Source organism: Oncorhynchus clarkii, chromosome 30, assembly GCF_045791955.1.
Source record: "Oncorhynchus clarkii lewisi isolate Uvic-CL-2024 chromosome 30, UVic_Ocla_1.0, whole genome shotgun sequence".
NCBI classification, from domain to species: Eukaryota; Metazoa; Chordata; class Actinopteri; order Salmoniformes; family Salmonidae; genus Oncorhynchus; species Oncorhynchus clarkii.
The window spans coordinates 37,077,484-37,092,483 of NC_092176.1; the positions used below are offsets into that span (position 1 = coordinate 37,077,484).

At 45.4% G+C, this 15,000-nt stretch overlaps 1 protein-coding gene across 6 annotated transcripts in view; it reads right to left on the minus strand.

Annotated features, from left to right (window-relative positions):
• LOC139390163 (calcium/calmodulin-dependent protein kinase type II subunit beta-like) overlaps nucleotides 1-15,000 on the minus strand; it is a 217,611-nt gene that overhangs the window by 62,007 nt on the left and 140,604 nt on the right. For 3 of the 6 annotated variants that reach the window (XM_071137381.1, XM_071137379.1, XM_071137380.1), the window contains exon 15: nucleotides 14,610-14,687. In XM_071137381.1, coding sequence (XP_070993482.1) covers nucleotides 14,610-14,687 — 78 coding nt within the window. Of the gene's footprint in view, nucleotides 1-3,861; nucleotides 3,907-14,609; nucleotides 14,688-15,000 lie in introns of all 6 variants that reach the window. The other 3 variants (XM_071137376.1, XM_071137378.1, XM_071137382.1) reach the window with 2 other exon arrangements.

Here is a 15,000-nt window from a genome sequence, read left to right on the forward strand (position 1 = left end):
ACCCGTGGGCATCTCTAAGAAAGCAGCAGTTAACCCACCCGTGGGCTTCCCTAAGAATGTCTTCAGGATCCAACCTCTGACCTCAGCCTGCCCCCTTCCACTCATTCCCTTACAGTTAATTTCACTACGGCCCTATACCACCTGTGTGTGTGTGTACATGTATGTGTGTGTGTGTGTGTGTGTGTGTGTGTGTGTGTGTGTGTGTGTGTGTGTGTGTGTGTGTGAGTGTGTGCCTAATACCACCAGAGTGTGGGTGTTAACACGGCCTTGCGTTGCCTTCCCTTGCCTGAGGAAACATTAATTCACACCTACAGCTTCCTCCCCTCCTGCTCACTTCTGTCATTGAAATATGATCTAGAATCTGTGTTGAATCAATGTGACACCCATTCCCCTACATGAATCTCTTCCATTCCCCTACATTAATCTCTTCCATTCCCCTACATGAATCTCTTCCATTCCCCTACATTAATCTCTTCCATTCCCCTACATTAATCTCTTCCATTCCCCTACATTAATCTCTTCCATTCCCCTACATGAATCTCTTCCATTCCCCTACATGAATCTCTTCCATTCCCCTACATTAATCTCTTCCATTCCCCTACATGAATCTCTTCCATTCCCCTACATTAATCTCTTCCATTCCCCTACATGAATCTCTTCCATTCCCCTACATTAAGCTCTTCCATTCCCCTACATTAATCTCTTCCATTCCCCTACATTAATCTCTTCCATTCCCCTACATTAATCTCTTCCATTCCCCTACATTAATCTCTTCCATTCCCCTACATTAATCTCTTCCATTCCCCTACATGAATCTCTTCCATTCCCCTACATTAATCTCTTCCATTCCCCTACATTAATCTCTTCCATTCCCCTACATGAATCTCTTCCATTCCCCCAGTAACCTGTACTGTGTTGCTCTCCACAGGATGCTGTGTCTCTCCCCTATTCCCTACGTAGTGCACTACTTTTGACCAAAACCCAATGAGCCCTGGTCAAACTCATTGCATTCTTTAGGGAATAAGGTGCTGTTTGGGATTCAGACTAAGGAGCTCTGATTTCCAATTAGTGTATTTAAAGGGCTTTATATTCCCTTGGTAGGACATGGATACGTTGGTCTCATTTGGAACACTTCTACACTGGAGAATTCCACAGAGGAGAGTGTGTGATGGAGTGTGTGTCTCGTGAGGAAGAGAGAATAGGTCACCTGTGTGTGTGTGTGTGTGTGTGTGTGTGTGTGTGTGTGTGTGTGTGTGTGTGTGTGTGTGTGTGTGTGTGTGTGTGTGTGTGTGTGTGTGTGTGTGTGCGCGCATGCGTAATTCTGAACCCCAAAATCATTCAACAACAAAATTCACAAATTCCTGATATGAACTGACCTAATCAACACCGTAGATAAATGATACAACCATTACAATTCTATTAGACTCGGCTTGTTATTCTCCTCCAAGACATAGGATTCGTCCCAAATCAAGCCCTATTCCCCACAGTATATAGTGCACTACTTTTGACCAGAGCCCTATGGGCCTAGTGCACTACCCGATGGACCCTAGTGCACTACCCGATGGACCCTAGTCAAAAGGAGTGCACTACATAGAAATAGGGAGCCATTAAGGACGCAGGTAGTAGATAGTAGATCTACTGCATAGGCTACATATAACACAAAAACTGTGTCACTGACAAACAGATTGATAGATAGAAAGACAAATAGACAAGGGGGAGATGGTAATGAAACCAGTAGATAAATACAGGCTACAGATGCTCCAGTACGGTATGAACACAAACACTGTAGACGCTCACAGGGCCAACCAAGGGAGGAAGCAGAGCGGAAGCTGTTGACTTTCCCACAGGGGCCACAGTTGATTTCAGGCTGTTACATAAGTCCTGTAGGTTTGGTGCAGTTAGGCCACATGGGGACAATGTTTCACCCACACCCCCGCACACACACACTGTAATGCCCGGGGTGTAGTGGAGGAAGAAGTCAGGCGCAGGAAACAGAGAGTTCAGGGTAGCGATACTTTTAATTCACCACACAGGTGAAACCGACGCCAACCCAAACGAATGCCCCAAAAACACGGGGAACTAAACAGTCCAGAAAATACACACATACACGGACAACCGTGACCTACAGTCGCGCACAAATGTACACACAGAAAACAATCCGGCACACCCAGCAGGCGGGCCAGCTGGATAATAAAGCCCCACCAATTAAACTAACTAAACACAGGTATAACTAATAAACAGACAAGGGGGAAAAAAGGATCAGTGGCAGCTAGTAGGCCGGTGACGACGACTGCCGAGCGCCACCCGAACAGGAAGGGGAGCCACCTTCGGTAGAAGTCGTGACACACACCCTTAGGGACATATTTAATTCTATAAGGGTTTGCCTCAGTGTAAAGTCACTTTGTACCTCAGTAAAACATCAAGGGGAAATTTAGTGGTTTGATTTGAAAGATTAGTGAATGCGAGGTACAAACAAACATACTGTATGCTTTCTAAGTCTGTCCATTACGGTCAGTAGCACATGCAAGTCCCTGAAGAACTATACACTCTTAGGAAGAACAGGTTTCAAAAGGGTTCTCGACTGTCCCCATAGGATAAACCTTTTTGGTTCCAGGTAGAACCCTTTCGGGTTCATTGTAGAACCCTCTGTGGGAAGGGTTCTACATGGAACTCAAAAGGGTTCTACCTGGAACCAATAAGGCTTCTTCAAAGGGTTCTCCTATGGGGACAGCAGAAGGACCCTATTAGGTTCTAGAAAGCACCTTTTTCTCTAAGAGTGTAGAGACTAATATTGAGCACATTCAATTAACTCAATCTGCTACTATTTTTTTTATCAAAGTTCAACCGAACAAACCATTTGTTTACAGTTGACATTAGTGTTTTAAAAATGGTCTTCACTCAAACACACACCTACATATTCATATACACACACGCTATTAGGGAGGGACTGTGCTGGGTGGGCTGCTGGATAAAACATAAATAACTGTGCATAATTGCATACAAACAGTACACGGCTCTGTGATGACACAGCACAGGCCTCTGTGATGACACAGCACAGGCCTCTGTGATGACACAGTACAGGCCTCTGTGATGACACAGTACAGGCCTCTGTGATAACACAGTACAGGCCTCTGTGATGACCCGCACACAAAGACGCAGAAAGGGGGCAAAAAATATCAAACAGAACAGACGAATGGGAGGACAGGAGAGAACAGGGGAGGAGAGGGGAGGAGAGGAGAGGAGAGGAGAGGAGAGGAGAGGAGAGGAGAGGAGAGGAGAGGAGAGGAGAGGAAAGGAGAAGAGAGGACAGGGGAGGAGAGGAGAGGGAAGGAGAGGAAAGGAGAAGAGAGGACAGGAGAGGAGAGGAGAGGAGAGGGAAGGAGAGGAAAGGAGAGGAGAGGACAGGAGAGAAGAGAAGAGAAGAGAAGAGAAGAAGACAGGGCAGGGCAGGACAGGAGAGGAGAGGAGAGGAGAAGAGAGGACAGGGGAGGAGAAGAGAGGAGAGGGGGGGCGGGAGAGGACAAGAGAGGTGAGGAGAAGAGAGGAGAAGAGAGGACAGGGGAGGAGAAGAGAGGAGAAGAGAGGACAGGGGAGGAGAAGAGAGGACAGGACAGGACAGAAGAGGGGGGACAGGAGAGGAGAGGGGGGACAGGAGAGGAGGGGACCGGAGAAGAGAAGAGAAGAGAAGAGAGGACAGGAGAAGAGAAGAGAGGAGAGAACAGGGGGGAGAGGACAGGACAGGAGAGGGGGGACAGGAGAGGAGGGGACCGGAGAAGAGAAGAGATGAGAGGACAGGGGGGAGGGGGGAGGGGGGGGAGAGGGGAGGGACAGGAGAGGAGAAGAGAGGAGAGTGGGGTGTACCTTAGTTCCATCCATTGGATTATGGATAACAGTGGTCTGAGCCTCCTACAAAAAGAGAGGGATGGAGGTAAAGATAGATGGAAGGAGAGATGGAGAAAGAAAGCAAAGGAGAGTGAGAGAGATGAATAGAAAGACAAAGAAAGAGTGAGGAAGGAAAACAGGTAGAGAGAAAGAGAAAAATAACAGATAGATAAAGGTGTGAACAGTATGTATGTAGGTCAGATGAGGATAAAGGTGTGAACGGTATGTATGTAGGTCAGATGAGGATAAACATACCGTTCACACCTTTATCCTCATCTGACCTACATACATGCTGTTCACACCTTTATCCTCATCTGACCTACATACATAGTGTTCACACCTTTATCCTCATCTGACCTACATACATACCGTTCACACCTTTATCCTCATCTGACCTACATACATACTGTAGGTCAGATGAGGATAAAGGTGTGTGTGTACAGTACCAGTCAAAAGGTTGGACACGCCTACTAATTCAAGGGTTTTTCTTTATTGTTTACTATTTTCTACATTATAGAATAATAGTGAAGACATCAAAACTATGAAATAACACATATGGAATCATGTAGTAACCAAAAAAGTGATATACAAATCAAAACATAGTTTATATTTGAGATTCTTCAAAAGTAGCCACCCTTTGCCTTGATGACAGCGTTGAACACTCTTGTCATTCTCTCAACCAGCTTCATGAGGTATTCACCTGGAATGCATTTCAATTAACAGGTGTGCCCTGTTAAAAGTTAATTTGTGGATTTTGTTTCCTTATTAATGCGTTTGAACCAATCAGTTGTGTTGTGAGAAGGTAGGGGTGGTATATAGAAGATAGCCCTAGTTGGTAAAAGACCAAGTCCATATTATGGCAAGAACAACTCAAATAAGCAAAGAGAAACAAGCGTCCATCATTACTTTAAGACAGGAAGGTCAGTCAATCTGAAAATTTAAAGAACTTGTGCAGTTGCAAAAAACATCAAGCGCTATGATGAAACTGGCTCTCATGAGGACCACCACAGGAATGGAAGACCCAGAGTTATCTCTGCTGCAGAGGATAAGTTCATTAGAGTTACCAGCCTCAGAAATCAGCAATTAACTGCACCTCAGATTGCAGCCCAAATAAGACACAGACACATCTCAACATCAACTGTTCAGAGGTGACTTTGTGAATTGCTGCAAAGAAACCGCTAATAAAAGACAACAATAATAAGAAGAGAAGAAACATTAAGGAAATTTGTCCTTCGGTCTAATGAGTCTAAATTTGAGATTTTTGGTTCCAATCGCCGTGTCTTTGTGAGATGCAGAGTAGGTGAACGGATGATCTGTAGGTGAACGGATGATGTGTGGTTCCCACCATGAAGCATGGAGGAGGTGTGATGGTGTGGGGGTGCTTTGCTGGTGACACTGTCATTTTAACGGCTCTCGTTGGTGGTAGGAATAGTAGACCAAAGCACAGATTCATTTTATTCAAAAAACACTTAAACAAAATAACAAAAGCCAAAGTGAAAAGTTCTGTCAGGAACAGATACTAAATAGAAAACAAGATCCCACGAAAACCAAAAGGAAAATGACAAATTATATATGACCCCCAATCAGAGACCACTATAGACAGCTGCCTCTGATTGGGAACCACGCTCGGCCAAAAACAAAGAGATAGAAAACATAGATTTTCCCACCCGAGTCACACCCTGACCTAACAAAACATAGAGAACACGCTGCATTCTGCAACAATACGCCATCACATCCGGTTTGCACTTAGTGGTACTATCATTTGTTTTTCAACAGGACAATGACCCAAAACACACCTCCTAGCTGTGTAAGGGCTATTTGACCAAGAAGGAGAGTGATGGAGTGCTGCATCAGATAACCTGGCCTCAACAATCACCCAAAATTGAGATTGGGTTGATTGCTCAGCATACGTGGGAAATCCTTCAAGACTGTTTGAAAAGCATTCCAGATGAATACCTCATGAAACTGGTTGAGATAATGCAAAGCGTGTGCAAAGCGGTCATCAAGGAAAAGGGTTGCCACTTTGAAGAATCTAAAATCTAAAATATATTTTGATTTGTTTAACACTTTTTTTAGTTACTACATGATTCCATGTGTTCATTCATAGTTTTGATGTCTTCACAAGTAATACTACAATGTAGAAAATAGTTAAAAATAAAGAAAAACCCTTGAATGAGTAGGTGTGTCCAACCTTTGACTGGTACTGTAGGTCAGATGAGGTTGAAGGTCTGTATATCTAGGTCAGATGAGGTTAAAGGTCTGTATATCTAGGTCAGATGAGGTTAAAGGTCTGTATATCTAGGTCAGATGAGGTTAAAGGTCTGTATATCTAGGTCAGATGAGGTTGAAGGTCTGTATATCTAGGTCAGATGAGGTTAAAGTTCTGTATATGTAGGTCAGATGAGGTTGAAGGTCTGTATATCTAGGTCAGATGAGGTTGAAGGTCTGTATATCTAGGTCAGATGAGGTTAAAGGTCTGTATATCTAGGTCAGATGAGGTTGAAGGTCTGTATATCTAGGTCAGATGAGGTTAAAGGTCTGTATATCTAGGTCAGATGAGGTTAAAGGTCTGTATATCTAGGTCAGATGAGGTTGAAGGTCTGTATATCTAGGTCAGATGAGGTTGAAGGTTTGTATATGTAGGTCAGATTAGGTTAAAGGTCTGTATATCTAGGTCAGATGAGGTTGAAGGTCTGTATATCTAGGTCAGATGAGGTTGAAGGTCAGTATATCTAGGTCAGATGAGGTTAAAGGTCTGTATATCTAGGTCAGATGAGGTTGAAGGTATGTTTACAGTACATTAGGAAAGTATTTAGACCCCTTGACCTTATTCTAAAATTCATTAAAATAGTTTTTTTCCTTCATCAATCTACACACAATACCCCATAATGACATCACAATACCTCATCATGACAAAGCCAAACAGATTTTTAGAAATCTTTGAAAATGTATAACAAATAAATAACTGAAATATCACATTTACATAAGTAGTCAGACCCTTTACTCAGTACTTTGTTGAATCATCTTTGGCAGCGATTACAGCCTTGAGTCTTCTTGGGTATGATGCTACAAGCTTGGCACACCTGTATTTGGGGAATTTCTCCCAATCTTCTCTGCAGATCCTCTCAAGCTCTGTCAGGTTGGATGGGGGGGGGGGCCAGCGGCAGAGCTATTTTCAGGTCTCTCCAGCGAGAGATCAAGTTCAAGTCCGGGCTCTGGCTGGGCCGCTCAAGGACATTCAGAGACTTGTCCCGAAGCCACTCCTGCGTTATCGTGGCTGTGTGCTTAGGGTCGTTGTCCTGTTGGAAGGTGAACCTTCGCCCCAGTCTGAGGTCCTGAGCGCTCTGGAGCAGGTTTTCATCAATGATCTCTCTGTACTTTGCGCCATTTGCGCCATCTTTCTTTCGATCCTGACTAGTCTCCCAGTCCCTGCCGCTTATAAACATCCCCACAGCATGATGCTGCCACCACCATGCTTCACCGTAGTGATGGTGCCAGGTTTCCTCCAGACGTGACACTTGGCATTCAGGCCAAAGAGTTCAATCTTGGTTTCATCAGACCAGAGAATCTTGTTTCTCACGGTCTGAGAGTCTTTAGGAGCCTTTTGGCAAACTCCAAGTGGGCTGTCATGTGCCTTTTACTGAGGATTGGCTTCCGTCTGGCCACTCTACCATAACGGCCTGATTGGTTTGAGTGCTGCAGAGATGGTTGTCCTTCTGGAAGGTTCTCCCATCTCCACTGAGGAACTCTGAAGCTCTGTCAGAGTGACCATCGGGTTCATGGTCACCTCCCTGACCAAGGCCCTTCTCCGTTGATTGCTCAGTTTGGTCGGTTGGCCAGCTCTAGGAAGAGTCTTTGAACTACAAACTTCTTCCTTTTATGAATGATGGAGACCACTGGGTTCTTGTGGACCTTCAATGCTACAGACATTTTTGGTACCCTTCCCCAGATCTGTGCCTCAACACAATCCTGTCTCGGAGCTCTATGGACAATTCCTTTGACCTCATGGCTTGGTTTTTGCTCTGACATGCATTGTCAACTGTGGGACCTTATATAGACAGGTGTGTGCCTTTCCAAATCATGTCCAATCAATTGCATTTACCACAGGTGGACTCCGAATTAAGTTGTAGAAACATCTCAAGGATGATCAATGGAAACTGTGACGTAGTGAGGTTGGAGAAGATAAGAGACCACACAGGGAACCAGTGGTTAAGGATAAACATATTTTTTTACTGAGAAACTGTAACCGTAATATCACAGTACACTTGAAAAACAACAAACACTAAGTCTCGAACTCAGTCAGGAAACAGACGCACACGGTGAACAACTCAATCTTCTGCAGAGCACAACAGAAAACACACCTTTTTTAACTGGGAAATCATCATGAGTAAATAAGACACACCTGAGTGTCGTTAATGTCTCTAGGACGGTCTCTGCCGCCCTCTGGTGACACGTGGAACCATGACAACCTGAGTGTCGTTAATGTCTCTAGGACGGGCTCTGCTGTCCTCTGGTGACACGTGGAACCATGACAACCTGAGTGTCGTTAATGTCTCTAGGACGGTCTCTGCTGCCCTCTGGTGACAGGTGGAACCATGACAACCTGAGTGTCGTTATTGTCTCTAGGACGGTCTCTGCTGCCCTCTGGTGAAAGGTGGAACCATGACAACTTGAGTGTCGTTAATGTCTCTAGGATGGTCTCTGCTGTCCTCTGGTGACAGGTGGAACCATGACAACCAGAATGTCGTCAATGTCTTTAGGGCGGTCTCTGCTGCCCTCTGGTGACAGGTGGAACCATGACAACCTGTGTCCTTAATGTCTCTAGGACGGTCTCTAATGTCCTCTGGTGACAGGTGGAACCATGACAGAAACAGGATGCACCTGAGCTCAATTTCGAGTCTCATAGCAAAGAGTCTGAATACTTATGTAAATAAGGTATTTCTGTTGATTTATTTTCAATACATTTGCTAAATTGTATAAAAACCTGTTTTCTCTTTTTCATAATAGATTGATGAGGAACCAAATTGATTTAATCCATTTTAGAAAAGGTCAAGGGGTCTGAATACTTTCTGATTGCACTGTATGTCAGATGAGGTCAAAGCAAAAGGTGAAAACTGGTTAAAACTGGAAGAGATTCTTCTGGAGTGATAGAGTTGAGGGGTGGATGAGCTGAATAAATTTAGAAAACACACACACACACACGTTCGCGCTGAGCCGGAGGAGAGGAACATGGCTTGAACGGTCAGAGAGAACTCTGGGTAAAAGTTACAAACACACCATGTCTGCTAATCATTCTGCAGAGCTCTACTTACCCACTCTCTCTCTCTCACACACACACACACACACACACACACACACACACACACACACACACACACACACACACACACACACACACACACACACACACACACACACACACACACACACACACACACACACACACACACACACACAATCATCAGAGACAAGTCTGAAAACACAAATACACAAAAGTGTATGCAGCAGACCCTCACAGAAACCCTGCAGGAACGTTGCGCCCCACAAAAGCACATAGGGTACAGTACACCATAGAGAACATTATGAAGAAGCCACAACTACGGTAATCCTCTTGACTCGACTGTTTCTGTCGGACACATAACATGTGGTAATACAGGGACACATGTCAGATCTGTTCCTTCCCAACGATTCTACTTATACGTGTTGAATCGCCACTGTTCACAGCCGGCCATCCTCTAGCTTAAGCCCCTCGTCGGCACGGTGTGTTTTCTACTTAACAGGAGACTGCTATGAGTCAACGAAGGCCGTATACTTCAACCTAGTCTGGGTTGTTCTGTACTGTAGTAGGCACGTCAGCATCTGCTGCTAAGTGGGTTTACTGTTTACAGAAGAGTTTCCGGTGCTGTCACGCTGAGTGAGGTAAAAGCTACTCTAAAATGCCATTACACCATGACAGGACCCCATTTTTTCTATCTCCCCTCCCTCCCTCCCTCCCTCCCTCCCTCCCTCCCTCCCTCCCTCCCTCCCTCCCTCCCTCCCTCCCTCCCTCCCTCCCTCCCTCCCTCTCTCTCTCTCTCTCTCTCTCTCTCTCTCTCTCTCTCTCTCTCTCTCTCTCTCTCTCTCTCTCTCTCTCTCTCTCTCTCTCTCTCTCTCTCTCTCTCTCTCTCTCGACAGTTCTATTAGAAGCCTCATTTGACACGCATCACACACGCAGGCACACACACACTTTCCCCCACACCATTCCGAGCACTCTCCCCAGAAAGTGACACCTTCCGATGACCAATCACCAGCCAGCTGTCTCCTACATGATTATGACATTGTCGTCATGACAACCGTTGCCCTGGACAACAGTTTGGGAGATGGGGAGAGAGAAGAGAACAAAGTACCTGGGGTTTGACTGCAGATTGAGGACGCAAGGGGAGGGAGGGATATGGAGGGAGGGAATGTTAGGGAAGGAGGGAGGGAGGGAAGGTGTGGAGGGAGGGAAGGAGGGTTATGGAGGGTGGGAGGGTTAGGGAGGGAGGGTTAGGGAGGGTGTGAAGGTAAGGGAGGGAGGGAGGGTTAGGGAGGGAGGGAGGGAGGGAGGGAGGGAGGGAGGGAGGGAGGGAGGGAGGGAGGGAGGGAGGGAGGGAGGGAGGGAGGGAGGGAGGGAGGGAGGGAGGGAGGGAGGGAGGGAGGGAGGGAGGGAAGGAGGGTTATGGAGGGTGGGAAGGCTAGGGATGGATAGTTAGGGAAGTTGGGAAGGTTAGGGAGGGAGGCAGGGAGGGAGGGAGGGAGGGAGGGAGGGAGGGAGGGAGGGATAGGGAGGGAGGGTTAGGGAGGGAGGGTTAGGGAGGGTGTGAAGGTAAGGGAGGGAGGGAGGGTTAGGGAGGTTGGGAAGTTTAAAATTACCTAGCCGTACTATTACCCGACTATTACCTAACTATTACCTAAACCAACTATTAACTAACCCAACTATTACCCAACTACTACCTAACTATTACCTAAACCAACTATTACCTAACCCAACTATTACCTATCCCAACTATTACCTAACCCAACTTTTACCTATCCCAACTATTACCTAAATATTACCTAAACCAACTATTACCTAACCAACTATTACCTAACTATTACCTAAACCAACTATTAACTAACCCAACTATTACCCAACTACTACCTAAATATTACCTAAACCAACTATTACCTAACCCAACTATTACCTAAATATTACCTAAACCAACTATTAACTAACACAACTATTACCTAAATATTACCTAAATGAACTATTACCTAACCCAACCATTACCTAAATATTACCTAAACTAACTATTACCTAACCCAACCATTACCTAAATATTACCTAAACTAACTATTACCTAACCCAACCATTACCTAAATATTACCTAAACTAACTATTACCTAACCCAACTGTTACCAAAATATTAGGTAGTAAGGGGTAGAGTGACTATGCATAGATAATAAAAAACGAGTAGAAGCAGTGTGTGTGTGTATGGGAGGGGGGAGGGTCATTGTTAATAGTCTGGGTGGCCATTTGATGAATTGTTCAGTAGTCTTATGGCTTGGGTTTAGAAGCTGTTAAGGAGCCTTTTGGTCCTAGACTTGGCGCTCCGGGTACCGCTTGCCAGTGCGGTAGTGTGGTAGCAGAGAGAGGGGTCTATGACTAGGGTGGCTATTTTTTGGGGCCTTCCTCTGACACTGCCTAGTATACAGGTCCTGGATGGAAGGAAGTTAGGACCCAGAGATGTACTGGGCCGTACCCACTACCCTCTGTAGCAACTTAAGGTAGGATGCTCAGCAGTTGCCATACCAGGCGGTGATGCCTGGTGATGCTCAGCATGGTCTCGATGGTGCAGCTGTATAATTTTTTGAGGATCTGGAGAGCCCATGCCAAATCTTTTCAGTCTCCTGAGGGGGAAAAGGTCCATGATAATTTGTTGGTGATGTGGACACCAAGGAACTTGAGACTCTCAACCTGCTCCACTACAGCCCCGTCGATGTTAATGGGGCCTGTTCGGCCCTTCTTTTCCTGTAGTCCACGATCAGCTCCTTTGTCTTGATCACGTTGAGGGAGAGGTTGTTGTCCTGGCACTACACTGCCAGGTCTCTGACCTCATCCCTATAGGCTGTCTCATCGTTGTCTGTGATCAGGCCTACAGCTGTTGTGTCATCTGCACATTTAATGATGATGTTGGAGTCTGGCCATGCAGTCGTGGGTGAACAGGGAGATCAGGAGGGGACTAAGCATGCACCCCTGAGGGGCCCCAGTGGTGAGGATCAGCGTGGCAGATGTGTTGTTGCCTACATTTATCACCTGAGGGTGGCCAATCAGGAAGTCTAGGATCAAGTTGCAGAGGGAGGTGTTTAGTCACAGGGTCCTTATCTTAGTGATGAGTTTTGTGGACACTATGGTGATGAACGCTGAGCTGTAGTCAACGAACAACATTCTTACATAGGTCTTCCTATGGGAAATGGCAGTGTGGAGTGCGATTGAGATTGTGTCATCTGTGGATCTGTTGGGACGGTATGCGAATTGGAGTGGGTCTAGGGTTTCCAGGATGATGGTGTTGATGTGAGTCATGACCAGCCTTTCATGACCAGCCTTTACAGACTCGGTCAGGGAGAGTTTGAAAATGTCAGTGAAGACACTTGCCAGTTGGCCCGCGCATGCTCTGAGTACACGTCCTGGTAATGCGTCCGGCCTTGTGAATGTTGACCTTTTTAAAGGTCTTGCTCACATCGGCTACGGAGAGTGTAGCCAACTATTACCTAACCCAACTATTACCTACCCCCTACTATAACCTAACCTAACTATTACCTAGCCTAACTATTACCGAAACCAACTATTACCTAACCCAACTATTACCTAACCTAACTATTACCTAACCCAACTATTACCTAACCTAACTATTACCTAACCTAACTATTACCAAAACCAACTATTACTTAACCCAACTATTACCTATCCCAACTATTACCTGATACAACTATTACCTAACCTAACTATTACCTAACCCAACTATTACCTAACCTAACTATTACCTAACCTAACTATTACCTATCCAGACTATTACCTAACCTAACTATTACCGAAACCAACTATTACCTAACCTAACTATTACCGAAACCAACTATTACCTAATCCAACTATTACCTATCCCAACTATTACCTAATCCAACTTTTACCTAACCTAACTATTACCTAACCCAACTTTTACCTAACCTAACTATTACCTAACCTAACTATTACCTATCCCAACTATTACCTAACCTAACTATTACCGAAACTAACTATTACCTAACCTAACTATTACCGAAACCAACTATTACCTAATCCAACTATTACCTAACCTAACTATTACCGAAACCAACTATTACCTAATCCAACTATTGCCTATCCCAACTATTACCTAATCCAACTTTTACCTAACCTAACTATTACCTAACCCAACTTTTACCTAACCTAACTATTACCTAACCTAACTATTACCTATCCCAACTATTACCTAACCTAACTATTACCGAAACTAACTATTACCTAACCTAACTATTACCGAAACCAACTATTACCTAATCCAACTATTACCTAACCTAACTATTACCTAATCTAACTATTACCTAATCCAACTATTACCTAACCTAACTATTACCTAACCTAACTATTACCTATCCCAACTATTACCTATCCCAACTATTACCTAACCTAACTATTACCTAACCTAACTATTACCGAAACCAACTATTACCTAATCCAACTATTACCTAACCCAACTATTACCTAATGAAACTATTACCTAATCCAACTATTACCTAATCCAATGTTGTTCACTGGGACCCAATGTACCCCTAATCACCGGAGAGAGGCCGTTGTAGAGTAATATGGACATTTATCAGACACTTTTTTTTTATCTTAAGTGATTTAAAAGTGAATATATTAAGTTTATGTGGTAAACCAACCCACCTTAAGGAGTAGGCCTACCATGCTTCAACTAGTCTATAACGTGTCAGAGACAGCACATAGAGCCACACGTGTCAGAGACAGCACAGAGCCACACGTGTCAGAGACAGCACATAGAGCCACACGTGTCAGAGACAGCACAGAGCCACACCTGTCAGAGACAGCACAGAGCCACACCTGTCAGAGACAGCACAGAGCCACACCTGTCAGAGACAGCACAGAGCCACACCTGTCAGAGACAGCACATAGAGCCACACGTGTCAGAGACAGCACATAGAGCCACACGTGTCAGAGACAGCACAGAGCCACACCTGTCAGAGACAGCACATAGAGCCACACGTGTCAGAGACAGCACAGAGCCACACCTGTCAGAGACAGCACAGAGCCACACCTGTCAGAGACAGCACATAGAGCCACACGTGTCAGAGACAGCACAGAGCCACACCTGTCAGAGACAGCACATAGAGCCACACCTGTCAGAGACAGCACATAAGAGCCACACGTGTCAGAGACAGCACAGAGCCACACCTGTCAGGGACAGCACATAGAGCCACACCTGTCAGAGACAGCACATAAGAGCCACACGTGTCAGAGACAGCACAGAGCCACACCTGTCAAAGACAGCACAGCACCATAGCTGATCTAAAGTGACACTAAACAACAGACAGACAGACAGCCAGACAGACAGACAGACAGACAGACAGACAGACAGACAGACAGACAGACAGACAGACAGACAGACAGACAGAGAGGGATCAAAGGTAAATACCAGAACAGGAGTAGGGACGTTTCCTTTGGGGCTGGTGACTATGCTGTTTTTGGTGCTGTTGGTCTGTGGTGTCTGGGGCTGTGCAGGGAGAGGGGAGACAACACAGGGTTAACAACAGTGGATTCTCTAGATGGAGGATGGGCCATGGTGGTGAAAGGGTTAACGTTAACGTCTCAGCCTCCAGTATTTATGCTGCAGTAGTTTATGTGTCGGGGGGCTAGGGTCAGTTTGTTATATCTGGAGTACTTCTCCTGTCCTATTCGGTGTCCTGTGTGAATCGAAGTGTGCGTTCTCTAATTCTCTCCTTCTCTCTTTCTCTCTCTCGGAGGACCTGAGCCCTAGGACCATGCCCCAGGACTACCTGACATGATGACTCCTTGCTGTCCCCAGT